Source organism: Tympanuchus pallidicinctus, unplaced genomic scaffold, assembly GCF_026119805.1.
Source record: "Tympanuchus pallidicinctus isolate F22 unplaced genomic scaffold, pur_lepc_1.0 scaffold5, whole genome shotgun sequence".
In the NCBI taxonomy this organism is placed as follows: domain Eukaryota; kingdom Metazoa; phylum Chordata; class Aves; order Galliformes; family Phasianidae; genus Tympanuchus; species Tympanuchus pallidicinctus.
In genome coordinates this window covers 75,310,738-75,338,378 of record NW_026294769.1, presented here as the reverse complement: position 1 = coordinate 75,338,378, position 27,641 = coordinate 75,310,738, and the positions used below count along the sequence as shown (strand labels likewise).

General features: G+C 53.8%; 2 protein-coding genes and 6 pseudogenes across 2 annotated transcripts; all 8 read left to right on the top strand.

Moving 5' to 3' along the window:
• Positions 1–1,399: 1,399 nt before the first annotated feature.
• On the top strand, positions 1,400–2,053 carry LOC128091642 (feather keratin 1-like; annotated as a pseudogene).
• Positions 2,054–5,901: 3,848 nt separating this feature from the next.
• LOC128091639 (feather keratin 1-like) lies at positions 5,902–6,582 on the top strand (annotated as a pseudogene).
• A 3,558-nt stretch (positions 6,583–10,140) lies between these two features.
• On the top strand, positions 10,141–10,779 carry LOC128091644 (feather keratin 1-like; annotated as a pseudogene).
• A 2,521-nt stretch (positions 10,780–13,300) lies between these two features.
• Positions 13,301–13,981, top strand: LOC128091637 (feather keratin 1-like; annotated as a pseudogene).
• Positions 13,982–16,851: 2,870 nt separating this feature from the next.
• On the top strand, positions 16,852–17,154 carry LOC128091627 (feather keratin 1-like). The gene has a single exon (XM_052704964.1). The coding sequence runs from the start codon at positions 16,852–16,854 to the stop codon at positions 17,152–17,154; it is 303 nt and encodes a 100-aa protein (XP_052560924.1).
• A 1,926-nt stretch (positions 17,155–19,080) lies between these two features.
• LOC128091647 (feather keratin 1-like) lies at positions 19,081–19,731 on the top strand (annotated as a pseudogene).
• A 2,751-nt stretch (positions 19,732–22,482) lies between these two features.
• Positions 22,483–23,133, top strand: LOC128091622 (feather keratin 1-like; annotated as a pseudogene).
• A 3,116-nt stretch (positions 23,134–26,249) lies between these two features.
• Positions 26,250–26,552, top strand: LOC128091626 (feather keratin 1-like). Its single transcript, XM_052704962.1, has one exon. The coding sequence runs from the start codon at positions 26,250–26,252 to the stop codon at positions 26,550–26,552; it is 303 nt and encodes a 100-aa protein (XP_052560922.1).
• Positions 26,553–27,641: the final 1,089 nt, after the last annotated feature.

Here is a 27,641-nt window from a genome sequence, read left to right as displayed (position 1 = left end):
GGAATAGCAGGCTGTCCAAAGTCAGCTCCAGTCCCATCACCCTGGCTTTTCATGATGATACTGAACAGCACTGGCCTCACTTCCCAGTCTTGGCCAAAACAGCTACGAACTCACAACATCACGACTCTGTTTTACTCACCTCAGACCACCAGACCCTTGTGTTCAGCCACTTTACACACCAACTCAGCATCCATTTCCCTGTACAGATCGCACACACTTTGCCCATCAGCACATCCAGGGAGAAAACCTCAAAGCCTTCGCTAAAGGCAAAGGCACTGCACGCCCTCATGCGCAAAGCTGCTCACTTCAAAGTAGAAAAACACAGGTAGGTTTGCCCTTTCGTGCTCTCTATTCCCACCACTTCTTAGCCAGTCGGAGGGAATCCCATGACAGCTATCCACATTGAGCACTCCCCATCATGTTCTTCTTCCTCTGGCATATGGCAACACAGTCCGGGATTTCCTCTTCACTTCCCCAGCGGCACAGGACACTTCCACAGATATCCATTTTGCCACTCTTCCTTCTTCCTTCTCCTTCAAGACAGCAGGGCTATGAGCTCTGTCCCGCACATCACAAGCCCCTCCCAGGCGCTCTGACCTCTCCAAGACAAATGACGGCACCCTTGCAAGGACATCTCATGGCTCCCTCAGCATTCATGGGGAGAACCAGGCCGACCTCACAGCCTTGAGCACGTCCACCCTACTTCTCTTCATCTTCCTTAGCAACAAGCGCCATTCACCTCAGCAGCAAGCCACAGAGCACTCACCTCAGCTGAACGGGGGCATGAGATATGATTTAGTGGCCTGTGGTAGCAGTGGTGGTGGGAGGACGGTTGGACTAGATGATCTTGTCGGTCCTTTCCAACCTTGCGATTCTATCATTCTATCATTCTACGGCCTGCAACCTTCAGCCATGTGCTTGACCACATGGCCGGGAGCGGCTCACGGCTGCATCTCCACGTAGCATGCATGCTTCCAATTTCCCTGTGCAATCTCCAAATCCTCACGGCAACCATCAAAGGCCATGCAGAGAAACGGCCTCAGCCAACTGACATTCGACTCCACAGGGATCCCACAGCGTCTGCTTCAGGCTTCCATACCTCGAAATGGGATCCTCACCACACAAGGCACCACACAAACCACCCTACAACAGTGCTACGCTGTGACCTCACTCCTGAGACCACAACTCTTCCATGCCTGACGTGCATCTCCCAGCCACCATCATGAGACACACCTTCCAAGTAAATGCAACAAAATTGTCATTTTCCCTTAAAAACTGCCGACAAGGTCAAAGGATCAAATCCACAACAAAAGGTAATGAAAAGGGAGAGCTGTGGAAGGAAAACACACCCCATCTCATGACTGGCCAGGCTCTGCCACGCAAGAGCTACTCGCTGCACAACGCTGCCATGCGCAGAGGCTCTCTCCAAGCCCTCAGGCACTCACACAGCAGCATAAAAGCCGGCCCTGGCCCTCCCTCCCTCACACCACTCTCCTGACACCTTCTCCTCTCAGATCTTCCAGGTGAGCCTGAATCCCTTGCTGCCTTTCTTTGGCCACCACACCTGGCCTAACTCTTCATACCTTGCTCTGCCCCCAAACTCTGCAACACTTTCACCTCCTATCTGTCATACTCCCCACAACTCCAAACCAGGCCTCCCCGCTGCCTGGGAACCCAACGGCTTTGCTTCCCTCACCCCTTAACACCCTCCGCTCACCCAACACCCTTTCTTGCAGAGACCCTCCACCCCACAGCCATGTCCTGCTACGACCTCTGCCGCCCCTGCGGACCCACCCCGCTGGCTAACAGCTGCAACGAGCCCTGTGTCAGGCAGTGCCAGGACTCCCAAGTCGTCATCCAGCCTCCTGCCGTCGTGGTCACCCTGCCGGGACCCATCCTCAGCTCCTTCCCCCAGAACACCGCCGTCGGATCCTCCGCATCAGCTGCCGTGGGCAGCGCCCTCGACGCCCAGGGAGTGTCCATCTCCTCCGGCGGCTTCGGCTTCGGAGGCCTGGGCTGCTTCAACGGCGGGAGAGCCCGCTACCCCTGCTAAGGGCCTGCGCCCACACCCTGACACCAAACACCTGCACCCTGCAACGCGCCTCACGCACTGACCAGGCACCTCTGGGTCACTGATGCCACATCAGCTCACCAGCTATGGCTCTTCTTTTCAGGGCATGAAACAGGGAAGCATGGAACAACATCAGACCAGGCTGCCTGGAAACATGACCGCTTAAACTTTCCTCTGTCCTTGCACTGGAAATTGTGCTCTTTCCACTTGGCGATCACCAAGTGGATCCTTCCTTTTAGTGTCTCTCCCTCAATAAAGTTCTCTTGCAAGTCAGCCTCAGATGCCTCCTCTTCATTGCTTTGCACAATGCCCTTTCCACTTCACCCACTACAAAGACGCAGCTCGAGAAACCATCAGGTCTGCTACAAAAGGGCCCTAACACCTCCTCTTGCACCCGTGCCTCCAACAAGAGCTTTGGTGCCTAGCACATGGCCTCCAACACATAATACATTATCTACTCCTACACTAATCAAGTCGTGGCCACATTGACACTCTTCTGCCCATGCTCTCTCATACAACACCTCTGGGTCAGCACACACTTGATTCCTTTTCCACCTGGGCAAGATTCACTCAGATTGACAACAAACATGGTCACAGAATCCTTTCTTTTTGTGCTATCGTCTTCATTTCTTAAAGTGCAACAGCCCCGCTCAAGCACAGTCAGCAATAGCAGGCTGTCCACAATCACGTCCAGTCCCCGCACCCAGGCGTTTGGTGAAGACACTGAACGTCATTCTCTTCACTTCCCTTTCATTCACTTCCCCGTCTTGGCCTGGACAACTCGGAACTCACCACATCAGGTCTCTGACACTCCTCTCACACCACCAGATCCCTGCCTTCAGACACTTCTAAGAACATCTCAGCATCTACTTACCTGAGCAGTTTGCTGACAGTTTGCCTATAAAGCGTGTCATGGGAGGAAGCCTCAAAGCCATTCCTAAAGGCAAGGGCATCAAATGTCACTTCACCCCTTCATGCACGTAACTAATCACTTTACTGCTGAAAATCTGAGGTGGGCGTGCGCAACTTTGTTCTCTACTTCCAACAACTTCTGAGCCATTCTGTGCACGGCTGTACTTTCTGGGAGGATTTCCACCACCTCCTTCCCCGGGACTAATGTCAGGCCGACCAGGCTGAACTTCCATCCGTCTTCATTCTTCATTACTTTAAGATGGGAACAGCAAGAGTCTCTTACAGTTTACAGAAACCGCTTCTCGTTCCACTGATCCTTCCAACGTAATTGATGTCAGCATGGTCAACACACCAGACCCTCACCACTCATGGGTGCAACTCTACAGGTTCATTCAACTCATGTAGAACCTTCCTGATCTCCACAAATCCAAGAATTACACACGCCTAAAAAGAACATGAAGAAAAATTGCTCTCTTCACTACGGACAGCTCGACACACTCCGTTACCATTTGGGATGCAAATACCCCCACAAACAACTCAGGTCTGCAGCCCACGAGAGACTGCGTCCTCAGAGTTCACCGAGGAATTACTGAAACCCTCATTCTGAACAACAAACATATGAGTCCAACTCATGCCTCCACAACGTGCTCCTTAAAAATTAAATGGTGGATCTGAAGGCATTGCCCAACGTGTCTTGAAATCCAGCAGCCATGGTGCATCTGCACTGCTTAAGGGAGCCTGTTCCATGCCCACTGCTCTCTGGTGCAGAACCACAGTTGAAAAAAGCCTTTGAGTTGGACTTGTGCGGCAACAGTTCACTCAATGCTTACTGTCTTTGCCTATATCTGTGCTAGACGTTTTCCCCAGAACCATATGGAGAAAAACTAGGAAAATCTTGGCAGAAATCCTTAGAAATTACGCCTATTAGGATCCCTTGGGGAATGACGTGGATATTCATTTCAGAAAGGGAAGAGCCATCTTCTCCAATCTGGGACACCCAGAATGCCCAGTCCAAGCTCCCACGGCTGTTTGCAATTGGCAGCTCCTCTAACAACAAAGGCACAAACCCTATTGCACAAGTGCCAAGCCATGACCTCGCTGACTCCTTTTCTGTGCTTTGGACACAGAATCTTCCGCATCCTCTGACACCAACGTGCCAAATCCCTCCTCTGCCCTCCAGTACTCTCACTTGGAATGTGCCACCAGTGCCAAATGGACGCGTCCTCAGGTATGCACAAAGGCAGACTGTTGGAAGAGCAACTCATAACTGATGACACGCAACACTCTGCGATGCAAGAGCAGCACGCAGCATGGAGAGCAGATCCTTTACAGTCCATTGGTAAGCAGGTGGAACTTACCTCCAACTACACTTGCTGCCCTCCATCACAAGGCTCTGGGCCCAGCCTCCCACCAGCTGCTTTCCGTCCACCACAAGCCCTCCACATGTCTAACCCACACTGCCTCAGCTTCTGCATGAGCGTGGCATGGGACACAGCCTCAAATCATACCATTACACAAATGCGAAACGGTGAAGGTTGGAAGGGCTCTTCACAGAATCACAGAATCACAGAATTGTAGGGGTTGGAAGGGACCTCCAGAGATCATTGAGTCCAAACCCCCTGCCAAGGCAGGTTCCCGACAGTAGGTCGCGCAGGTAGGCGTCCAGGCAGATCTTGAACATCTCCAGAGAAGGAGACTCCACCACCTCCCTGGGCAGCCAGTTCCAGTGCTCCGTCATCCTCACTGTAAAGAAGTTCTTCAGCATGTTTGTGCAGAACTTCCTATGCCGCACCATCCCTTCTGTGGGCTGACGTCCTCCCAACAGGGCCCCATCCAACCTGGCCATGAAAGCCCCCAGGGAAGAACAAGGCACAAGTTGACCAGGAAGCCTGAGCCAGGGCCTCACCAGCACCCGAGTCAAGAAGTTCTTCCTTACATCTAAACCAAATTGCTCCTCAATCCTTTAAATCCTCCTATTGCAAGCAGACCGTGTAAAAAGATGATTCCCCTCCCACCTGAAAGCTCCCTTCAAGTACTGGAAGGCCACCATCAGATCTCCCTGGAACCAACTTCTCTCCAGGCTGAACAAGACCAACTCCATCAGCCTTTCTTCACAGTAAACGCGCTCCACTCCTTTGATCTTCTCTGTGCACCTCCACTGAACCCACTGCACACAGCTTCCTCAGCATTCCGGCCTGACACCCGGAAAGCAGGCCTCACTCACCTGGGCACATCCCGTTCAACAGCCTCCCTTTCTACTTTGCTCCATCTTCTCCAGAAGAGGTCATGAAGGGGCTCATGGCTGCTTCATCCATTCGCACACCCACCAATAAACGACCCCAACATCTCAACTCCACACATTGCACTCCTCAGTCTAAAGATATCAAAACCATCATGGATGGCCCGATGCTGAAACAGCACAAAAAAGCCTGCCTCCTTGCTCCAAAACACAGTTTTCAAAGCAAAACCGGAATCAAGGTGTTGACACAGCACACCCAATGCAGAAGACAACCACTAAGCTCAAGGAAAGCAAATTGAGTAGAAGGCAGGCAGGGAGTGCAGTGCAGTGCAACTAGCAGCGTCTCAAGCCAAACGCACCTGGGAATCACAGAACAGCCCTCTAAGGATGCCTGCAATGGGGTCCGCACCTCACAAAGTGGCCACAAACACAACTGCATGAGTAGCACACTATGGCATCACTAACGAGACCACATCACTCCTCCAAAGCTTTGCACAAGCCTTCCAACATCTTCCAAGAGATGCGCCTTCCTCGTCACTCCAGTCACACCCAAAAATGCCAACAGGGTCAAGGATCAAACCCACAACACGAGGAAATGAAAAGGAAGTGTTTTGGGAAGGCAAACACACCCCACCTCATGACTGGCCAGGCTCTGGCACGCAAGAGCTGCTCACTGCACAACGCTGCCATGCGCAGAGGCTCTCTCCAAGCCCTCAGGCACTCACACAGCAGCATAAAAGCCGGCCCTGGGCCTCGCTCCCTCACACCACTCTCCTGACACCTTCTCCTCTGCAAGCCTCCAGGTGAGTCTGCATCCTGCTGCCCTCCTTCACCCACTGCACCTGGCCCAGCTCTCCACAACTCCTCTGCTCCCACCCCCTGCCTCATACCCCATACCTCGCTCTGCCTCCAAACTCTGCAACCCTTCCAGCTCCTCTCTGTCATGCTCCCCACAACCAGGCCTCCCCGCTGCCTGGGAACTCAACGCCATTGCTTCACTCACCCCTCAACACCCTCCGCTCACCCAACACCCTCTCTTGCAGAGACCCTCCACCCCACAGCCATGTCCTGCTACAACCTCTGCCGCCCCTGCGGACCCACCCCGCTGGCTAACAGCTGCAACGAGCCCTGTGTCAGGCAGTGCCAGGACTCCCAAGTCGTCATCCAGCCTCCTGCCGTGCTGGTCACCCTGCCGGGACCCATCCTCAGCTCCTTCCCCCAGAGCACCGCCGTCGGATCCTCCGCATCAGCTGCCGTGGGCAGTGCCCTCGACGCCCAGGGAGTGTCCATCTCCTCCGGCGGCTTCGGCTTCGGAGGCCTGGGCTGCTTCAACGGCGGGAGAGCCCGCTACCCCTGCTAAGGGCCTGCGCCCACACCCTGACACCAAACACCTGCACCCTGCAACGCGCCTCACGCACTGACCAGGCACCTCTGGGTCACTGATGCCACATCGGCTCACCAGCTATGGCTCTTCTTTTCAGGGCATGAAACAGGGAAGCATGGAACAACATCAGACCAGGCTGCCTGGAAACATGACCGCTTAAACTTTCCTCTGTCCTTGCACTTGAAATTGTGCTCTTTCCACTTGGCGATCACCAAGTGGATCCTTCCTTTTAGTGTCTCTCCCTCAATAAAGTTCTCTTGCACGTCAGCCTCAGATTCCTCCTCTTCATTGCTTTGCACAATGCCCTTTCCACTTCACCCACTACAAAGACACGACTCGAGAAACCATCAGGTCTGCTACAAAAGGGTCCCAACAACCTCCTCTTGCAACTGTGTCTCCAACAAGAGCTTTGGTGCCTGGCACATGGCCTTCAGCACATAATACATTATCTACTCCTACACTAATCAAGTCTTGGCCACATTGACGCTCTTCTGCCCATGCTCTCTCATACAACACCTCTGGGTCAGCACACATGAAGAACACTCACTCTCTTGACTATGGACAGTCCAACACATTCATTTACCCTTTGGGACACAAATACCACCACGGTCACCTCAAACCATGACAGACTGCATCCACAGAGTTCACCTAGGAATTACTCCAATCCTCATTCTGAACAACAAATGCAGGGCAAGAAAATAGCCTCACTCCTTGACACTCAACTCAACTGCTGTGTTTCACCAACCCGCCCTTTCTGACAGACCCACTCACCCTCTGCCTCGTCACCCTCACAGCTCATCCCAGATCTCAACAACCAGCCCAGCAGACCCCCATCAAGAACTGTGCCAGACTGACGTCCACGCTGTGAATGTGTGTGATTTCTCCCCAGGAAAAGGGAATTCCAGTGCAGCAGTCCTGACATCACACAGCATGCTAGCCCTGCACCAGGCATGTGAGGACAGCGTCCTGCTCTCACAAACAGCCCTCCCCTGCCTGCTTGAACAGCTCCAAGGAGGGCCCTAAGCAGGCATGGCACAAAACAGGCAGCCTCCTTTCTCCCAGATACAGCCTTCCAACATCAAGGGGCATCCAGCCAGCCATGCAGCACGCCCAGTGGGGAAGACAAGAGCTAAAGGCTGGCTAACCAGCTCAACGAGCTCAGGGAGGGAACAAATGCAGTGGAATCAGACAGTACCCAAGGATGGGGCTGTTGGAAGGGACCCGCAAGGATACCTGAGTCCAACTCATGCCTCCACAACGCGCTCCTTAAAAATTAAATGGTGGATCCGAAGGCATTGCCCAATGTTTCTTGAAATCCCGCAGCCATGGTGCATCTCACACCCTTTAGAAACCTGTTCCATGCCCACTGCCCTCTGGTGCAGAACCACAGTTGAAAAAAGCCTTTGAGTTGGACTTGTGAGGCAACAGTTCACTCAACGCTTACTGTCTTTGCCTATATCTGTGCTAGACGTTTTCCCCAGAACCATATGGAGAAAAACTAGGAAAATCTTGGCAGAAATCCTTAGAAATTACGCCTATTGGGATCCCTTGGGGAATGACGTGGATATTCATTTCAGAAAGGGAAGAGCCATCTTCTCCAATCTGGGACACCCAGAATGCCCAGTCCAAGCTCCCACGGCTGTTTGCAATTGGCAGCTCCTCTAACAACAAAGGCACAAACCCTATTGCACAAGTGCCAAGCCATGACCTCGCTGACTCCTTTTCTGTGCTTTGGACACAGAATCTTCCGCATCCTCTGACACCAACGTGCCAAATCCCTCCTCTGCCCTCCAGTACTCTCACTTGGAATGTGCCACCAGTGCCAAATGGATGCGTCCTCAGGTATGCACAAAGGCAGACTGTTGGAAGAGCAACTCATAACTGATGACACGCAACACTCTGCGATGCAAGAGCAGCACGCAGCATGGAGAGCAGATCCTTTACAGTCCATTGGTAAGCAGGTGGAACTTACCTCCAACTACACTTGCTGCCCTCCATCACAAGGCTCTGGGCCCAGCCTCCCACCAGCTGCTTTCCGTCCACCACAAGCCCTCCACATGTCTAACCCACACTGCCTCAGCTTCTGCATGAGCGTGGCATGGGACACAGCCTCAAATCATACCATTACACAAATGCGAAACGGTGAAGGTTGGAAGGGCTCTTCACAGAATCACAGAATCACAGAATTGTAGGGGTTGGAAGGGACCTCCAGAGATCATTGAGTCCAAACCCCCTGCCAAGGCAGGTTCCCGACAGTAGGTCGCGCAGGTAGGCGTCCAGGCAGATCTTGAACATCTCCAGAGAAGGAGACTCCACCACCTCCCTGGGCAGCCAGTTCCAGTGCTCCGTCATCCTCACTGTAAAGAAGTTCTTCAGCATGTTTGTGCAGAACTTCCTATGCCGCACCATCCCTTCTGTGGGCTGACGTCCTCCCAACAGGGCCCCATCCAACCTGGCCATGAAAGCCCCCAGGGAAGAACAAGGCACAAGTTGACCAGGAAGCCTGAGCCAGGGCCTCACCAGCACCCGAGTCAAGAAGTTCTTCCTTACATCTAAACCAAATTGCTCCTCAATCCTTTAAATCCTCCTATTGCAAGCAGACCGTGTAAAAAGATGATCCCCCTCCCACCTGAAAGCTCCCTTCAAGTACTGGAAGGCCACCCTCAGATCTCCCTGGAACCAACTTCTCTCCAGGCTGAACAAGCCCAACTCCATCAGCCTTTCTTCACAGTAAACGCGCTCCACTCCTTTGATCTTCTCTGTGCACCTCCACTGAACCCACTGCACACAGCTTCCTCAGCATTCCGGCCTGACACCCGGAAAGCAGGCCTCACACACCTAGGCACATCCCGTTCAACAGCCTCCCTTTCCACTTTGCTCCATCTTCTCCAGAAGAGGTCATGAAGGGGCTCATGGCTGCTTCATCCATTCACACACCCACCAATAAACGACCCCAACATCTCAACTCCACACATTTGCACTCCTCAGTCTAAAGATATTAAAACCATCATGGATGGCCCGATGCTGAAACAGCACAAAAAAGCCTGCCTCCTTGCTCCAAAACACAGTTTTCAAAGCAAAACCGGAATCAAGGTGTTGACACAGCACACCCAATGCAGAAGACAACCACTAAGGTCAAGGAAAGCAAATTCAGTAGAAGGCAGGCAGGGAGTGCAGTGCAGTGCAACTAGCAGCGTCTCAAGCCAAACGCACCTGGGAATCACAGAACAGCCCTCTAAGGATGCCTGCAATGGGGTCTGCACCTCACAAAGTGGCCACAAACACGACTGCATGAGTAGCACACGATGGCATCACTAACGAGGCCACATCACTCCTCCAAAGCTTTGCACAAGCCTTGCAACATCTTCCAAGAGATGCGCCTTCCTCGTCACTCCAGTCACACTCAAAAATGCCAACAGGGTCAAAGGATCAAATCCACAACACGAGGAAATGAAAAGGAAGTGTTGTGGGAAGGCAAACACACCCCACCTCATGACTGGCCAGGCTCTGGCACGCAAGAGCTGCTCACTGCACAACGCTGCCATGCGCAGAGGCTCTCTCCAAGCCCTCAGGCACTCACACAGCAGCATAAAAGCCGGCCCTGGGCCTCCCTCCCTCACACCACTCTCCTGACACCTTCTCCTCTGTGTTCTTCCAGGTGAGCCTGCAACCCCATTCCCTTCAATCCCTGTCCCACCTGCCCAAGTTCTCCACAACTCCTCTGACTCCAGATCTTGCACCACCCCACTGCCACACTCCCTGCACCTGAACCCACTTCTCCCTTCTCCCTTGGTCACCGCAGCACAGCTCCTTACACTCACAAAACCCCCAACTAACACAACGCCCTCTCTTGCAGAGACCCTCCACCCCACAGCCATGTCCTGCTACAACCTCTGCCGCCCCTGCGGACCCACCCCGCTGGCTAACAGCTGCAACGAGCCCTGTGTCAGGCAGTGCCAGGACTCCCAAGTCGTCATCCAGCCCTCCACCGTCGTGGTCACCCTGCCGGGACCCATCCTCAGCTCCTTCCCCCAGAGCACCGCCGTCGGATCCTCCGCATCAGCTGCCGTGGGCAGCGCCCTCGACGCCCAGGGAGTGTCCATCTCCTCCGGCGGCTTCGGCTTCGGAGGCCTGGGCTGCTTCAACGGCGGGAGAGCCCGCTACCCCTGCTAAGGGCCTGCGCCCACACCCTGACACCAAACACCTGCACCCTGCAACGCGCCTCACGCACTGACCACGCACCTCTGGGTCACTGATGCCACCTCGGCTCACCATCTACGGCTCTTCCTTTCAGGGCATGAAACAGGGCAGCATGGAACAACATCAGACCACGCTGCCTGGAAACACGACTGCTTAAACTTTCTTTCTTTGCACTGGAAATTGTGCTCTTTCCACTTGGCGATCACCATGTGGATCCTTCTTTTTAGTGTGTTTTCCTCAATAAAGTTTTCTTGCATGCCAGCATCACATTCCTCCTCTTCCTTTCTTCGCCCAATGCCCTTTCCACTTCACCCACTACAAAGACATGGCTCTAAAAACCATCAGGTCTGTTTCAAAAGGGTCCCAATTCATTTCCTCTATGAAGAAAAAGACTATGAATACCTTTGCTCAATATCATAGAAATTATGCCTCTTCTGTACACTTCACCAACTAAGTGGTCGATGTTCTCACAAAAGCACGTGCCATCATCTCCAAAGCAGGATACCTAGAAGGCCCAGACCAGGCTTACAGGGCTGTTTGGAGCTGGCAGCTCCTCTGACAACAGAGACACAAACCATGCTGCACAAGTGCCAAGCCATGACCTCACTGTCAACACTGCTCATTTTCGGTGCTTTGGCCACTACTTCCGCGTGCCGTGACACGAAGGTGCAACATCGCTCCTTTGGCTTCCAGCGCATTCACTTGAAAGGTGCCGCCGGTGCAACATGGGCACGTCCTCAAGAAAAGGACGCAAAAAGCAGAGCTGCTGGAAAAACAACTCATAGCACATGATGCACAGCTCTACGGGATGTCAGATCAGCTTGCGTCCCAGACAAGAGACCCTTAACACTCCGCTTAGGGGTAAACACGAGCAAATGGCCTTCAACTGCACTTGCTGCCCTCCATTAGAAGGCTCTGGGCTCAGGCCTTCAGCCAGCTGCTTTCCGTCCACCTGGCTCTCCACATGTCCAACCCATGCTGGTTCAGCTTCTGGATGAGCACAGCATGGGAGACCAGCTTAAATCAGGCAATTACACAATCACACAACGGTGAAGGTTAGAAGAGAACTTAAGCACCATCCCTGCTGTGGACGGATGGGCCCCCAGGATCATGCTGACCAGGGCCTGGACCAAGCAGGCCTGCTGTGCCACCAAAGATGAAGAATCCATAAGCAGAATGGGCAGCCTGGGCCAGATCTTTACACTGCCTGAGTCAAGAATTTCTTCCTTACATCTAAAACAAATTGTCTACCACTTGTCTAACCCACACTGCCTCAGCATCTGCATGAGCATGGCATGGGACACAGCCTCAAATCATACCATTACAAAACGCGGAACGTTGAAGGTTGGAAGGGATCTTAACCACCATCCCTTCTGTGGGCCAACGGCCTCCCAACAGGGCCCCATCCAACCTGGCCTTGAATGAAAAACCAGGGATGAACAACACACAGGTTGACCAGGCAGCCTGTGCCAGGGCCTCACCAGCACCCGAGTCAAGAAGTTCTTCCTTACATCTAAACCAAATTGCTCCTCAATCCTTTAAATCCTCCTATTGCAAGCAGACCGTGCAAAAAGATGATCCCCCTCCCACCTGAAAGCTCCCTTCAAGTACTGGAAGGCCACCCTCAGATCTCCCTGGAACCAACTTCTCTCCAGGCTGAACAAGCCCAACTCCATCAGCCTTTCTTCACAGTAAACGCACTCCACTCCTTTGATCTTCTCTGTGCACCTCCACTGAACCCACTGCACACAGCTTCCTCAGCATTCCGGCCTGACACCCGGAAAGCAGGCCTCACTCACCTGGGCACATCCCGTTCAACAGCCTCCCTTTCCACTTTGCTCCATCTTCTCCAGAAGAGGTCATGAAGGGGCTCATGGCTGCTTCATCCATTCACACACCCACCAATAAACGACCCCAACATCTCAACTCCACACATTGCACTCCTCAGTCTAAAGATATTAAAACCATCATGGATGGCCCGATGCTGAAACAGCACAAAAAAGCCTGCCTCCTTGCTCCAAAACACAGTTTTCAAAGCAAAAACGGAATCAAGGTGTTGACACAGCACACCCAATGCAGAAGACAACCACTAAGCTCAAGGAAAGCAAATTCAGTAGAAGGCAGGCAGGGAGTGCAGTGCAGTGCAACTAGCAGCGTCTCAAGCCAAACGCACCTGGGAATCACAGAACAGCCCTCTAAGGATGCCTGCAATGGGGTCCGCACCTCACAAAGTGGCCACAAACACGACTGCATGAGTAGCACACGATGGCATCACTAACGAGACCACATCACTCCTCCAAAGCTTTGCACAAGCCTTCCAACATCTTCCAAGAGATGCGCCTTCCTCGTCACTCCAGTCACACTCAAAAGTGCCAACAGGGTCAAAGGATCAAACCCACAACACGAGGAAATGAAAAGGAAGTGTTGTGGGAAGGCAAACACACCCCACCTCATGACTGGCCAGGCTCTGGCACGCAAGAGCTGCTCACTGCACAACGCTGCCATGCGCAGAGGCTCTCTCCAAGCCCTCAGGCACTCACACAGCAGCATAAAAGCCGGCCCTGCGCCTCGCTCCCTCACACCACTCTCCTGACACCTTCTCCTCTGCAAGCCTCCAGGTGAATCTGCACCCTGCTGCCCTCCTTCACCCACCGCACCAGGCCCAGCTCTCCACAACTCCTCTGCTCCCACCCCCTGCCTCATACCCCATACCTCGCTCGGCCTCCAAACTCTGCAACCCTTCCAGCTCCTCTCTGTCATGCTCCCCACAACCAGGCCTCCCCGCTGCCTGGGAACTCAACGCCATTGCTTCACTCACCTCTCAACACCCTCCACTCACCCAACACCCTCTCTTGCAGAGACCCTCCACCCCACAGCCATGTCCTGCTACAACCTCTGCCGCCCCTGCGGACCCACCCCGCTGGCTAACAGCTGCAACGAGCCCTGTGTCAGGCAGTGCCAGGACTCCCAAGTCGTCATCCAGCCTCCTGCCGTGCTGGTCACCCTGCCGGGACCCATCCTCAGCTCCTTCCCCCAGAGCACCGCCGTCGGATCCTCCGCATCAGCTGCCGTGGGCAGCGCCCTCGACGCCCAGGGAGTGTCCATCTCCTCCGGCGGCTTCGGCTTCGGAGGCCTGGGCTGCTTCAACGGCGGGAGAGCCCGCTACCCCTGCTAAGGGCCTGCGCCCACACCCTGACACCAAACACCTGCACCCTGCAACGCGCCTCACGCACTGACCAGGCACCTCTGGGTCACTGATGCCACCTCGGCTCACCAGCTATGGCTCTTCCTTTCAGGGCACGAAACAGGGAAGCATGGAACAACATCAGACCACGCTGCCTGGAAACACGACTGTTTTAACTTTCCTCTGTCCTTGCACTTGAAATTGTGCTCTTTCCACTTGGCGATCACCAAGTGGATCCTTCTTTTTAGTGTGTTTTCCTCAATAAAGTTCTCTTGCATGTCAGCATCACATTCCTCCTCTTTCTTTCTTCGCCCAATGCCCTTTCCACTTCACCCACTACAAAGACATGGCTCTAGAAACCATCAGGTCTGTTTCAAAAGGGTCCCAATACATTGCCTCTATGAAGAAAAAGACTATGAATACCTTTGCTCAATATCATAGAAATTATGCCTCTTCAGTACACTTCAGCAACTAAGTGGTCAATGTTCTCATAAAAGCATGTGCCATCATCTCCAAAGCAGGATACCTAGAAGGCCCAGACCAGGCTTACAGGGCTGTTTGGAGCTGGCAGCTCCTCTGACAACAGAGACACAAACCATGCTGCACAAGTGCCAAGCCATGACCTCACTGTCAACACTGCTCATTTTCGGTGCTTTGGCCACTACTTCCGCGTGCCGTGACACGAAGGTGCAACATCGCTCCTTTGGCTTCCAGCGCACTCACTTGAAAGGTGCCGCCGGTGCAACATGGGCACGTCCTCAAGAAAAGGACACAAAAAGCAGAGCTGCTGGAAAAACAACTCATACCACATGATGCACAGCTCTACGGGATGTCAGATCAGCTTGCGTCCCAGACAAGAGACCCTTAACACTCCGCTTAGGGGTAAACACGAGCAAATGGCCTTCAACTGCACTTGCTGCCCTCCATTAGAAGGCTCTGGGCTCAGGCCTTCAGCCAGCTGCTTTCCGTCCACCTGGCTCTCCACATGTCCAACCCATGCTGGTTCAGCTTCTGGATGAGCACAGCATGGGAGACCAGCTTAAATCAGGCAATTACACAATCACACAACGGTGAAGGTTAGAAGAGAACTTAAGCACCATCCCTGCTGTGGACGGATGGGCCCCCAGGATCATGCTGACCAGGGCCTGGACCAAGCAGGCCTGCTGTGCCACCAAAGATGAAGAATCCATAAGCAGAATGGGCAGCCTGGGCCAGATCTTTACACTGCCTGAGTCAAGAATTTCTTCCTTACATCTACAACAAATTGTCTACCACTTGTCTAACCCACACTGCCTCAGATTCTGCATGAGCATGGCATGGGACACAGCCTCAAATCATACCATTATAAAACGCGGAACGTTGAAGGTTGGAAGGGATCTTAACCACCATCCCTTCTGTGGGCCGACGGCCTCCCAACAGGGCCCCATCCAACCTGGCCTTGAATGAAAAACCAGGGATGAACAACACACAGGTTGACCAGGCAGCCTGTGCCAGGGCCTCACCAGCACCCGAGTCAAGAAGTTCTTCCTTACATCTAAACCAAATTGCTCCTCAATCCTTTAAATCCTCCTATTGCAAGCAGACCATGTAAAAAGATGGTTCCCTCCCCCCCCGCCTGAAAGCTCCCTTCAAGTACTGGAAGGCCACCCTCAGATCTCCCTGGAACCAACTTCTCTCCAGGCTGAACAAGACCAACTCCATCAGCCTTTCTTCACAGTAAACGCACTCCACTCCTTTGATCTTCTCTGTGCACCTCCACTGAACCCACTGCACACAGCTTCCTCAGCATTCCGGCCTGACACCCGGAAAGCAGGCCTCACACACCTAGGCACATCCCGTTCAACAGCCTCCCTTTCCACTTTGCTCCATCTTCTCCAGAAGAGGTCATGAAGGGGCTCATGGCTGCTTCATCCATTCACACACCCACCAATAAACGACTCCTACATCTCAACTCCACACATTGCACTCCTCAGTCTAAAGATATCAAAACCATCATGGATGGCCCGATGCTGAAACAGCACAAAAAAGCCTGCCTCCTTGCTCCAAAACACAATTTTCAAAGCAAAAACGGAATCAAGGTGTTGACACAGCACACCCAATGCAGAAGACAACCACTAAGCTCAAGGAAAGCAAATTCAGTAGAAGGCAGGCAGGGAGTGCAGTGCAGTGCAACTAGCAGCGTCTCAAGCCAAACGCACCTGGGAATCACAGAACAGCCCTCTAAGGATGCCTGCAATGGGGTCCGCACCTCACAAAGTGGCCACAAACACGACTGCATGAGTAGCACACGATGGCATCACTAACGAGGCCACATCACTCCTCCAAAGCTTTGCACAAGCCTTCCAACATCTTCCAAGAGATGCGCCTTCCTCGTCACTCCAGTCACACTCAAAAATGCCAACAGGGTCAAAGGATCAAATCCACAACACGAGGAAATGAAAAGGAAGTGTTGTGGGAAGGCAAACACACCCCACCTCATGACTGGCCAGGCTCTGGCACGCAAGAGCTGCTCACTGCACAACGCTGCCATGCGCAGAGGCTCTCTCCAAGCCCTCAGGCACTCACACAGCAGCATAAAAGCCGGCCCTGGGCCTCGCTCCCTCACACCACTCTCCTGACACCTTCTCCTCTCAGATCTTCCAGGTGAGCCTGCAACCCCATTCCCTTCAATCCCTGCCCCACCTGCCCAAGTTCTCCACAACTCCTCTGCCTCCAGATCTTGCACCACCCCACTGCCACACTCCCTGCACCTGAACCCACTTCTCCCTTCTCCCTTGGTCACCGCAGCACAGCTCCTTACACTCACAAAACCCCCAACTAACACAACACCCTCTCTTGCACAGACCCTCCAACCCACAGCCATGTCCTGCTACAACCTCTGCCGCCCCTGCAGTGGGGGACCCACCCCGCTGGCTAACAGCTGCAACGAGCCCTGTGTCAGGCAGTGCCAGGACTCCCAAGTCGTCATCCAGCCCTCCACCGTCGTGGTCACCCTGCCGGGACCCATCCTCAGCTCCTTCCCCCAGAACACCGCCGTCGGATCCTCCGCATCAGCTGCCGTGGGCAGCGCCCTCGACGCCCAGGGAGTGTCCATCTCCTCCGGCGGCTTCGGCTTCGGAGGCCTGGGCTGCTTCAACGGCGGGAGAGCCCGCTACCCCTGCTAAGGGCCTGCGCCCACACCCTGACACCAAACACCTGCACCCTGCAATGCGCCTCACGCACTGAGCTCAAGTCTCCGTCTCACCCATGGCACAAGGCCACACCAGCCATGGATCTTCTTCTCATGGCACAAAACAAGCAAGCAGGGAACAGCCTCTGAACAGGCCGTCTGCAATCATGAGGGCACTTACTTCCTTCTGTCTCTGCACCTTACATCGTCAGCTTTCCACTTGATGATCACCAAGTGGATCCTTCCTTATAGTGTGTTTTCCTCAATAAAGTTCTCATGCATGCCAGCAGCAGATTCCTCCTCTTCATTCCTTTGCTTAATGCTCTTTCCATTTCACCCACTACGAAGACATGGCTCTAGACATGAACATGTTAGGTCCAAAAGGGCCCCGCGACCTCCTCTTGCAACCACGTCACCTTGTCAACAAGAGCACTGGTGGCTGGCAGATGGCATTCTGCTCATCACATATTATCTTCTACAGAGAAAGGGAAATAGTCCAATTGCACTGCTCAAGAGCAGTCAGGAATAGCAGGCTGTCCAAAGTCAGCTCCAGTCCCATCACCCTGGCTTTTCATGATGATACTGAACAGCACTGGCCTCACTTCCCAGTCTTGGCCAAAACAGCTACGAACTCACAACATCACGACTCTGTTTTACTCACCTCAGACCTCCGGACCCTTGTGTTCAGCCACTTTACAGACCAACTCAGCATCCATTTCCCTCTACAGATCGCACACACTTTGCCCATCAGCACATCCAGGGAGAAAACCTCAAAGCCTTCGCTAAAGGCAAAGGCACTGCACGCCCTCATGCGCAAAGCTGCTCACTTCAAAGTAGAAAAACACAGGTAGGTTTGCCCTTTCGTGCTCTCTATTCCCACCACTTCTTAGCCAGTCGGAGGGAATCCCATGACAGCTATCCACATTGAGCACTCCCCATCATGTTCTTCTTCCTCTGGCATATGGCAACACAGTCCGGGATTTCCTCTTCACTTCCCCAGCGGCACAGGACACTTCCACAGATATCTATTTTGCCACTCTTCCTTCTTCCTTCTCCTTCAAGACAGCAGGGCTATGAGCTCTGTCCCGCACATCACAAGCCCCTCCCAGGCGCTCTGACCTCTCCAAGACAAATGACGGCACCCTTGCAAGGACATCTCATGGCTCCCTCAGCATTCATGGGGAGAACCAGGCCAACCTCACAGCCTTGAGCACGTCCACCCTACTTCTCTTCATCTTCCTTAGCAACAAGCGCCATTCACCTCAGCAGCAAGCCACAGAGCACTCACCTCAGCTGAACGGGGGCATGAGATCTGATTTAGTGGCCTGTGGTAGCAGTGGTGGTGGGAGGACGGTTGGACTAGATGATCTTGTCGGTCCTTTCCAACCTTGCGATTCTATCATTCTATCATTCTACGGCCTGCAACCTTCAGCCATGTGCTTGACCACATGGCCGGGAGCGGCTCACGGCTGCATCTCCACGTAGCATGCATGCTTCCAATTTCCCTGTGCAATCTCCAAATCCTCACGGCAACCATCAAAGGCCATGCAGAGAAACGGCCACAGCCAACTGAAATTCGACTCCACAGGGATCCCACAGCTTCTGTTTCTGACTTCCACACCGCGAAATGGGATCCTCACCACACAAGGCACCACACAAACCACCCTACATCAGTGCTACGCTGTGACCTCACTCCTGAGACCACAACTCTTCCATGCCTGACGTGCATCTCCCAGCCACCATCATGAGACACACCTTCCAAGTAAATGCAACAAAATTGTCATTTTCCCTTAAAAACTGCCGACAAGGTCAAAGGATCAAATCCACAACAAAAGGTAATGAAAAGGGAGAGCTGTGGAAGGCAAACACACCCCACCTCATGACTGGCCAGGCTCTGGCACGCAAGAGCTGCTCACTGCACAATGCTGCCATGCGCAGAGGCTCTCTCCAAGCCCTCAGGCACTCACACAGCAGCATAAAAGCCGGCCCTGCGCCTCGCTCCCTCACACCACTCTCCTGACACCTTCTCCTCTGCAAGCCTCCAGGTGAGTCTGCACCCTGCTGCCCTCCTTCACCCACCGCACCAGGCCCAGCTCTCCACAACTCCTCTGCTCCCACCCCCTGTAGCCTTCCTGCTTCCCCACAGCCACACTGCCCACAGCTCCACATCACGACACCCCACTCCCTGGGAATCCAACACCACTGATTCTTTCACCCTTCAGAACTCTGCACTCACCCAACGCCCTCTCTTGCAGAGACCCTCCACCCCACAGCCATGTCTTGCTACAACCTCTGCCGCCCCTGCGGACCCACCCCGCTGGCTAACAGCTGCAACGAGCCCTGTGTCAGGCAGTGCCAGGACTCCCAAGTCGTCATCCAGCCCTCCACCGTCGTGGTCACCCTGCCGGGACCCATCCTCAGCTCCTTCCCCCAGAGCACCGCCGTCGGATCCTCCGCATCAGCTGCCGTGGGCAGCGCCCTCGACGCCCAGGGAGTGTCCATCTCCTCCGGCGGCTTCGGCTTCGGAGGCCTGGGCTGCTTCAACGGCGGGAGAGCCCGCTACCCCTGCTAAGGGCCTGCGCCCACACCCTGACACCAAACACCTGCACCCTGCAATGCGCCTCACGCACTGACCAGGCACCTCTGGGTCACTGACAGCACATGGCATCAGCACCTCTTCAACCATGGCTCTTCATTCGTCGTAACAATGAAGCAAGCAGGGAACGGGACCTGACAACACTGCTTACAAGGAGGGCCTCTGAAAAATTTAATATCTTGAACGTACTTCTCTAAATCCTTTTCTTTCTCTACAGTGATGCTGATGGTCATGCTACATGCACTTAAGGCCATGGCTTTCAGTCTTCGTGCTCCTTCCTTTCATGTATTTTCCTCAATAAAGTTCTCTTGCACACCAGCCTCACAATTCTCTCCATCCTTTCTTCAGCAAATGCTCTTCACACTTCTCCCATTTGAAAGACACGGCTCAAGAGGCCATTAGAATGGGACCAAGAGGGCTCCATGACCTCCCCTGCCACAAATGGTACCAGCAAGAACAGTTGGGGCAGCAACTGGGCTTCCAGCCCATCACGCAACATCTATGCTTGCCCACACAAACTCTTGGGCACACCAACGCCCTTCTGCCCATGTCCACTGAAACAACCTCTCCATGGCAGCACACCCCAGCAGGATTCTCCTATAATGACCAAAAAACCACAGACACAGAATCCTTTACCTGTTAAAGAATTTGTAGTGACCACGCTGTCCTACTGTCCCGCTCAAGCACACTCAGGTACAGCCGTCAGACAGGGAACACTGCCCATATTTTCAGTACCTCAAAGGACAGGGACTACACCAATTATTCTGCTGGGTAACCTGTTCTACCGCTTGCCTCCCTCACACTGGGAAAAGCTTCCTTTCTCTTCCAAGGAAGGTTCAAATTCAGTGCTGTCCACCGTCCTTTCTTCTGGCAGCAGACGGTCATGCAAAAGAGCTGGCTCTCTTCTCATCCTTCCCTAACATCTGGGATTTATACGCAAGGACAAGATCTATCAAGAGTATCCTTGTGTCCCGACTCAAAACTGCCTGCTGTCTCAGCTTCTCCACATCGTAAGGAAGCTCCAGGCCCATCAGCACTGGGGAAGCCCTGCACTGGAGCTGCTCCACCATAGCCATGTCTGTCTTCCACCTGGGAAACTTAAACTTGAACCACCTGCACTAAACAGAAATAAAAGAGTGCATCCTCCAGCGTGCTAGCGATGCACTTCCCAACGGCCTTCTGGAGAACGATGAACTCTTTTGTCACACAGCTGCGTTGTTGCCCTACCATCACCTTGCTCGCCAACAGCAAAACCCAGGTCCTTCACAGCAAAGCTGGCTGCCACCCTCTCATTTCCATTGCTCCCTGTTACTGCTTCCCATCTGCACGACTTCACTTTCCTCTCCTGCTGCCTCTGGATGTCCCTCTGTGACACACAACCCAGCCTCTCCACATCCTTCACAAACGAGGACTATTCACCTGGGCCATCTGCTGCTCCTTCCCATCTTCTACCATTTGCAAACTCACTGGGATCTCTACCATCGCCCAGCTTTCTAATGCAGGCGCTGAACAGTGCTGGCCTTACTACCGAGCCTTGACACAATCGGGGCACTTCACCACACCGCTGCATTCAGCCACATTCAAGCCCACCCCTGCGTCCTCTTTGACAGTTTCTCTGGGATCGCGCCATGGGAGGAAGCCTCAATGCCTTTACTAAAGGCAAGGCAATCAACTGTCACGGCCCCCCGTCATCCACCAGGCACATCACTTCAGTGTAGAGGAAACTGAGGTGGCTTTGTAAACCCACTGCCTTCTGCGAGGATTGCCTTCACCTCCTCCCCACTGACTAACATCAGGTCAACCAGCCTGAAGTTCCTCTGAACTTCCTTCTTCATTTCTTGAACGCAGGAGGGAGATGAGTCTCTTCCATTCTTCAGGAATCACTCCGATTCACCAGGACCTTACAGGGTCAACTGAAAAGGGCCTTACAAAGACATCAGGCACGTCCCTCGGCATCTGTGGGAGAAACTTGTCAGCTCCTGTACACTTTTGCACACCCAGGAGCACAACTTCTTCATTTGACCCAGCAACCGGCAGCATGCATCTTTCCCACATCCCACCGGGCAGCACAAAGGGAACTCCAGATGGCACTGTGTCAGACCAAAGCCCAGGCTTCCATCTGAATGATCCCCAATAAGGGTGGCATTGAGAGAGGACACTGGGACCTTTCTGGGACTCCCAACTCCAAAAGCCCTGTCAGCTCTGACACAGCCCCACACAGAAAGCATCCTGCTCTGGTTGTCCACCCCAGGCGCACTGCAGGCAGCCTCCTTTCTGCGGCTGCACCTCTGCAGGCACCAGGGGCAGCAGACACCTGAGCAGGCAGAGCTCCCAGGGGGAGAGGGAGATGGGCTGAAGACTGCTTTGTCACGTGGGACAAAGGCAAGGAAGGAGGCAATGCAATTCCACTGGCAATAAAGCCCAAGAGGCACAGAAGCCTGGACCACCTTAACAAGGATGCCAGGACATGGCGTACACACCTCATAACACAGCCACAAACCACCACCACAAGTGCCACACGGTGACCTCACTCCTGATACCCACCCACCACTCACACTTTCAGCACGCTGGGACTCAAATACCAGTCCCACGTGAACACTACCAACAGGGTCAAAGGAATGCAACCACAAGAGAAGGAAATGAAAGCATTTGGGGAAGACAAAAACGCATCGTGTCATCACTGGTCAAGCATAGGCATGTAACAGATGCTCACTGCACAATGCTGCCATGCGCAGAGGCTCTCTCCAAGCCCTCAGGCACTCACACAGCAGCATAAAAGCCGGCCCTGGGCCTCCCTCCCTCACACCGCTCTCCTGACACCTTCTCCTCTCAGATCTTCCAGGTGAGCCTGAACCTTCCGCTGCCTTTCTTTGGCCACCCCACCTGGCCAAACTCTCCATATCTTGCTCTGCCCCCAAACTCTGCAACCCTTTCACCTCCTCTCTGTCATGCTCCCCACAACTCCAAACCAGGCCTCCCCGCAGACTGAGAACCCAATGGCATTGCTTCCCTCACCCTTTAACACCCTCCGCTCACCCAACACCCTCTCTTGCAGAGACCCTCCACCCCACAGCCATGTCCTGCTACGACCTCTGCCGCCCCTGCAGTGGGGGACCCACCCCGCTGGCTAACAGCTGCAACGAGCCCTGTGTCAGGCAGTGCCAGGACTCCCAAGTCGTCATCCAGCCTCCTGCCGTGCTGGTCACCCTGCCGGGACCCATCCTCAGCTCCTTCCCCCAGAGCACCGCCGTCGGATCCTCCGCATCAGCTGCCGTGGGCAGCGCCCTCGACGCCCAGGGAGTGTCCATCTCCTCCGGCGGCTTCGGCTTCGGAGGCCTGGGCTGCTTCAACGGCGGGAGAGCCCGCTACCCCTGCTAAGGGCCTGCGCCCACACCCTGACACCAAACACCTGCACCCTGCAACGCGCCTCACGCACTGACCACGCACCTCTGGGTCACTGACAGCACATGGCATCAGCACCTCTTCAACCATGGCTCTTCATTCCTCGTAACAAAGAAGCAAGCAGGGAACGGGACCTGACAACACTGCTTACAAGGAGGGCCTCTGAAAAATTTAATATCTTGAACGTACTTCTCTAAATCCTTTTCTTTCTCTACAGTGATGCTGATGGTCATGCTACATGCACTTAAGGCCTTGGCTTTCAGTCTTCGTGCTCCTTCCTTTCATGTATTTTCCTCAATAAAGTTCTCTTGCACACCAGCCTCACAATTCTCTCCATCCTTTCTTCAGCAAATGCTCTTCACACTTCTCCCATTCGAAAGACACGGCTCAAGAGGCCATTAGGATGGGACCAAGGGGGCTCCATGACCTCCCCTGCCACTAATGGTACCAGCAAGAACAGTTAGGGCAGCAACTGGGCTTCCAGCACATCACGCAACATCTATGCTTGCCCACACAAACTCTTGGGCACACCAACGCCCTTCTGCCCATGTCCACTGAAACAACCTCTCCATGGCAGCACACCCCAGCAGGATTCTCCTATAATGACCAAAAAACCACAGACACAGAATCCTTTACCTGTCAAAGAATTTGTAGTGACCACGCTGTCCTACTGTCCCGCTCAAGCACACTCAGGTACAGCTGTCAGACAGGGAACTCTGCCCATATTTTCAGTACCTCAAATGACAGGGACTACACCAATTATTCTGCTGGGTAACCTGTTCCATCCCTTGCCCCCCTCACACTGGGAAAAGCTTCCTTTCTCTTCCAAGGAAGGTTCAAATTCAGTGCTGTCCACTGTCCTTTCTTCTGGCAGCAGACGGTCATGCAAAAGGGCTGGCTCTCTTCTCATCCTTCCCTAACATCTGGGATTTATACGCAAGGACAAGATCTACCAAGAGTATCCTTGTGTCCCGACTCAAAACTGCCTGCTGTCTCAGCTTCTCCACATCGTAAGGAAGCTCCAGGCCCATCAGCACTGGGGAAACCCTGCACTGGAGCTGCTCCACCATAGCCATGACTGTCTTCCACCTGGGAAACTTAAACTTGAATCACCTGCACTAAACAGAAATAAAAGAGTGCATCCTCCAGCGTGCTAGCGATGCTCTTCCCAACGGCCTTCTGGAGAACGATGAACTCTTTTGTCACACGGCTGCGTTGTTGCCCTACCATCACCTTGCTCGCCAACAGCAAAACCCAGGTCCTTCTCAGCAAAGCTGGCTGCCACCCTCTCATTTCCATTGCTCCCTGTTACTGCTTCCCATCTGCAGGACTTCACTTTCCTCTCATGCTGCCTCTGGATGTCCCTCTGTGACACACAACCCAGCCTCTCCACATCCTTCACAAACGAGGACTATTCACCTGGGCCATCTGCTGCTCCTTCCCATCTTCTACCATTTGCAAACTCACTGGGATCTCTACCATCGCCCAGCTTTCTAATGCAGGCGCTGAACAGTGCTGGCCTTACTACCGAGCCTTGACACAATCGGGGCACTTCACCACACCGCTGCATTCAGCCACTTTCAAGCCCACCCCTGCGTCCTCTTTGACAGTTTCTCTGGGATCGCGCCATGGGAGGAAGCCTCAATGCCTTTACTAAAGGCAAGGCAATCAACTGTCACGGCCCCCCGTCATCCACCAGGCACATCACTTCAGTGTAGAGGAAACTGAGGTGGCTTTGTAAACCCACTGCCTTCTGCGAGGATTGCCTTCACCTCCTCCCCACTGACTAACATCAGGTCAACCAGCCTGAAGTTCCTCTGAACTTCCTTCTTCATTTCTTGAACGCAGGAGGGAGATGAGTCTCTTCCATTCTTCAGGAATCACTCCGATTCACCAGGACCTTACAGGGTCAACTGAAAGGGCCTTACAAAGACATCAGGCGCGTCCCTCAGCATCTGTGGGAGAAACTTGTCAGCTCCTGTACACTTTTGCACACCCAGGAGCACAACTTCTTCATTTGATCCAGCAACCGGCAGCATGCATCTTTCCCACATCCCACCGGGCAGCACAAAGGGAACTCCAGATGGCACTGTGTCAGACCAAAGCCCAGGCTTCCATCTGAATGATCCCCAATAAGGGTGGCATAGAGAGAGGACACTGGGACCTTTCTGGGACTAAGGCAGTACTCCCAACTCCAAAAGCCCTGTCAGCTCTGACACAGCCCCACACAGAAAGCATCCTGCTCTGGTTGTCCACCCCAGGCGCACTGCAGGCAGCCTCCTTTCTGCGGCTGCACCTCTGCAGGCACCAGGGGCAGCAGACACCTGAGCAGGCAGAGCTCCCAGGGGGAGAGGGAGATGGGCTGAAGACTGCTTTGTCACGTGGGACAAAGGCAAGGAAGGAGGCAATGCAATTCCACTGGCAATAAAGCCCAAGAGGCACAGAAGCCTGGACCAGCTTGACAAGGATGCCAGGACATGGTGTACACACCTCACAACACAGCCACAAACCACCACCACAAGTGCCACACGGTGACCTCACTCCTGATACCCACCCACCACTCACACTTTCAGCACGTATGGACTCAAATACCAGTCCCACGTGAACACTACCAACAGGGTCAAAGGAATAAATCCACAAGAGAAGGAAATGAAAAGGCAGCATTTGGGGAAGACAAAAACACATCGTGTCATCACTGGTCAAGCATTGGCATGCAAGAGCTGTTCGCTGCACGCAATGCTGCCATGCGCAGAGGCTCTCTCCAAGCCCTCAGGCACTCACACAGCAGCATAAAAGCCGGCCCTGGGCCTCGCTCCCTCACACCACTCTCCTGACACCTTCTCCTCTGCAAACCTCCAGGTGAGCCTGAACCCCTTGCTGCCTTTCTTTCGCCACCCCACCTGGCCAGACTCTCCATATCTTGCTCTGCCCCCAGACTCTGCAACCCTTCCAGCTCCTCTCTGTCATGCTCCCCATAACCCCAAACCAGGCCTCCCCGTTGACTGAGAACCCAACGCCATTGCTTCACTCACCCCTCAACACCCTCCGCTCACCCAACACCCTCTCTTGCAGAGACCCTCCACCCCACAGCCATGTCCTGCTACGACCTCTGCCGCCCCTGCAGTGGGGGACCCACCCCGCTGGCTAACAGCTGCAACGAGCCCTGTGTCAGGCAGTGCCAGGACTCCCAAGTCGTCATCCAGCCTCCTGCCGTGCTGGTCACCCTGCCGGGACCCATCCTCAGCTCCTTCCCCCAGAGCACCGCCGTCGGATCCTCCGCATCAGCTGCCGTGGGCAGCGCCCTCGACGCCCAGGGAGTGTCCATCTCCTCCGGCGGCTTCGGCTTCGGAGGCCTGGGCTGCTTCAACGGCGGGAGAGCCCGCTACCCCTGCTAAGGGCCTGCGCCCACACCCTGACACCAAACACCTGCACCCTGCAACGCGCCTCACGCACTGACCACGCACCTCTGGGTCACTGACAGCACATGGCATCAGCACCTCTTCAACCATGGCTCTTCATTCCTCGTAACAAAGAAGCAAGCAGGGAACGGGACCTGACAACACTGCTTACAAGGAGGGCCTCTGAAAAATTTAATATCTTGAACGTACTTCTCTAAATCCTTTTCTTTCTCTACAGTGATGCTGATGGTCATGCTACATGCACTTAAGGCCTTGGCTTTCAGTCTTCGTGCTCCTTCCTTTCATGTATTTTCCTCAATAAAGTTCTCTTGCACACCAGCCTCACAATTCTCTCCATCCTTTCTTCAGCAAATGCTCTTCACACTTCTCCCATTCGAAAGACACGGCTCAAGAGGCCATTAGGATGGGACCAAGGGGGCTCCATGACCTCCCCTGCCACTAATGGTACCAGCAAGAACAGTTAGGGCAGCAACTGGGCTTCCAGCACATCACGCAACATCTATGCTTGCCCACACAAACTCTTGGGCACACCAACGCCCTTCTGCCCATGTCCACTGAAACAACCTCTCCATGGCAGCACACCCCAGCAGGATTCTCCTATAATGACCAAAAAACCACAGACACAGAATCCTTTACCTGTCAAAGAATTTGTAGTGACCACGCTGTCCTACTGTCCCGCTCAAGCACACTCAGGTACAGCTGTCAGACAGGGAACTCTGCCCATATTTTCAGTACCTCAAATGACAGGGACTACACCAATTATTCTGCTGGGTAACCTGTTCCATCCCTTGCCCCCCTCACACTGGGAAAAGCTTCCTTTCTCTTCCAAGGAAGGTTCAAATTCAGTGCTGTCCACTGTCCTTTCTTCTGGCAGCAGACGGTCATGCAAAAGGGCTGGCTCTCTTCTCATCCTTCCCTAACATCTGGGATTTATACGCAAGGACAAGATCTACCAAGAGTATCCTTGTGTCCCGACTCAAAACTGCCTGCTGTCTCAGCTTCTCCACATCGTAAGGAAGCTCCAGGCCCATCAGCACTGGGGAAACCCTGCACTGGAGCTGCTCC

Bases quoted from the DNA above. Each gene is read 5' to 3' on its own strand.
- LOC128091627 (XM_052704964.1), top strand. From the start codon at position 16,852: ATGTCCTGCTACAACCTCTGCCGCCCCTGCAGTGGGGGACCCACCCCG.
- LOC128091626 (XM_052704962.1), top strand. From the start codon at position 26,250: ATGTCCTGCTACGACCTCTGCCGCCCCTGCAGTGGGGGACCCACCCCG.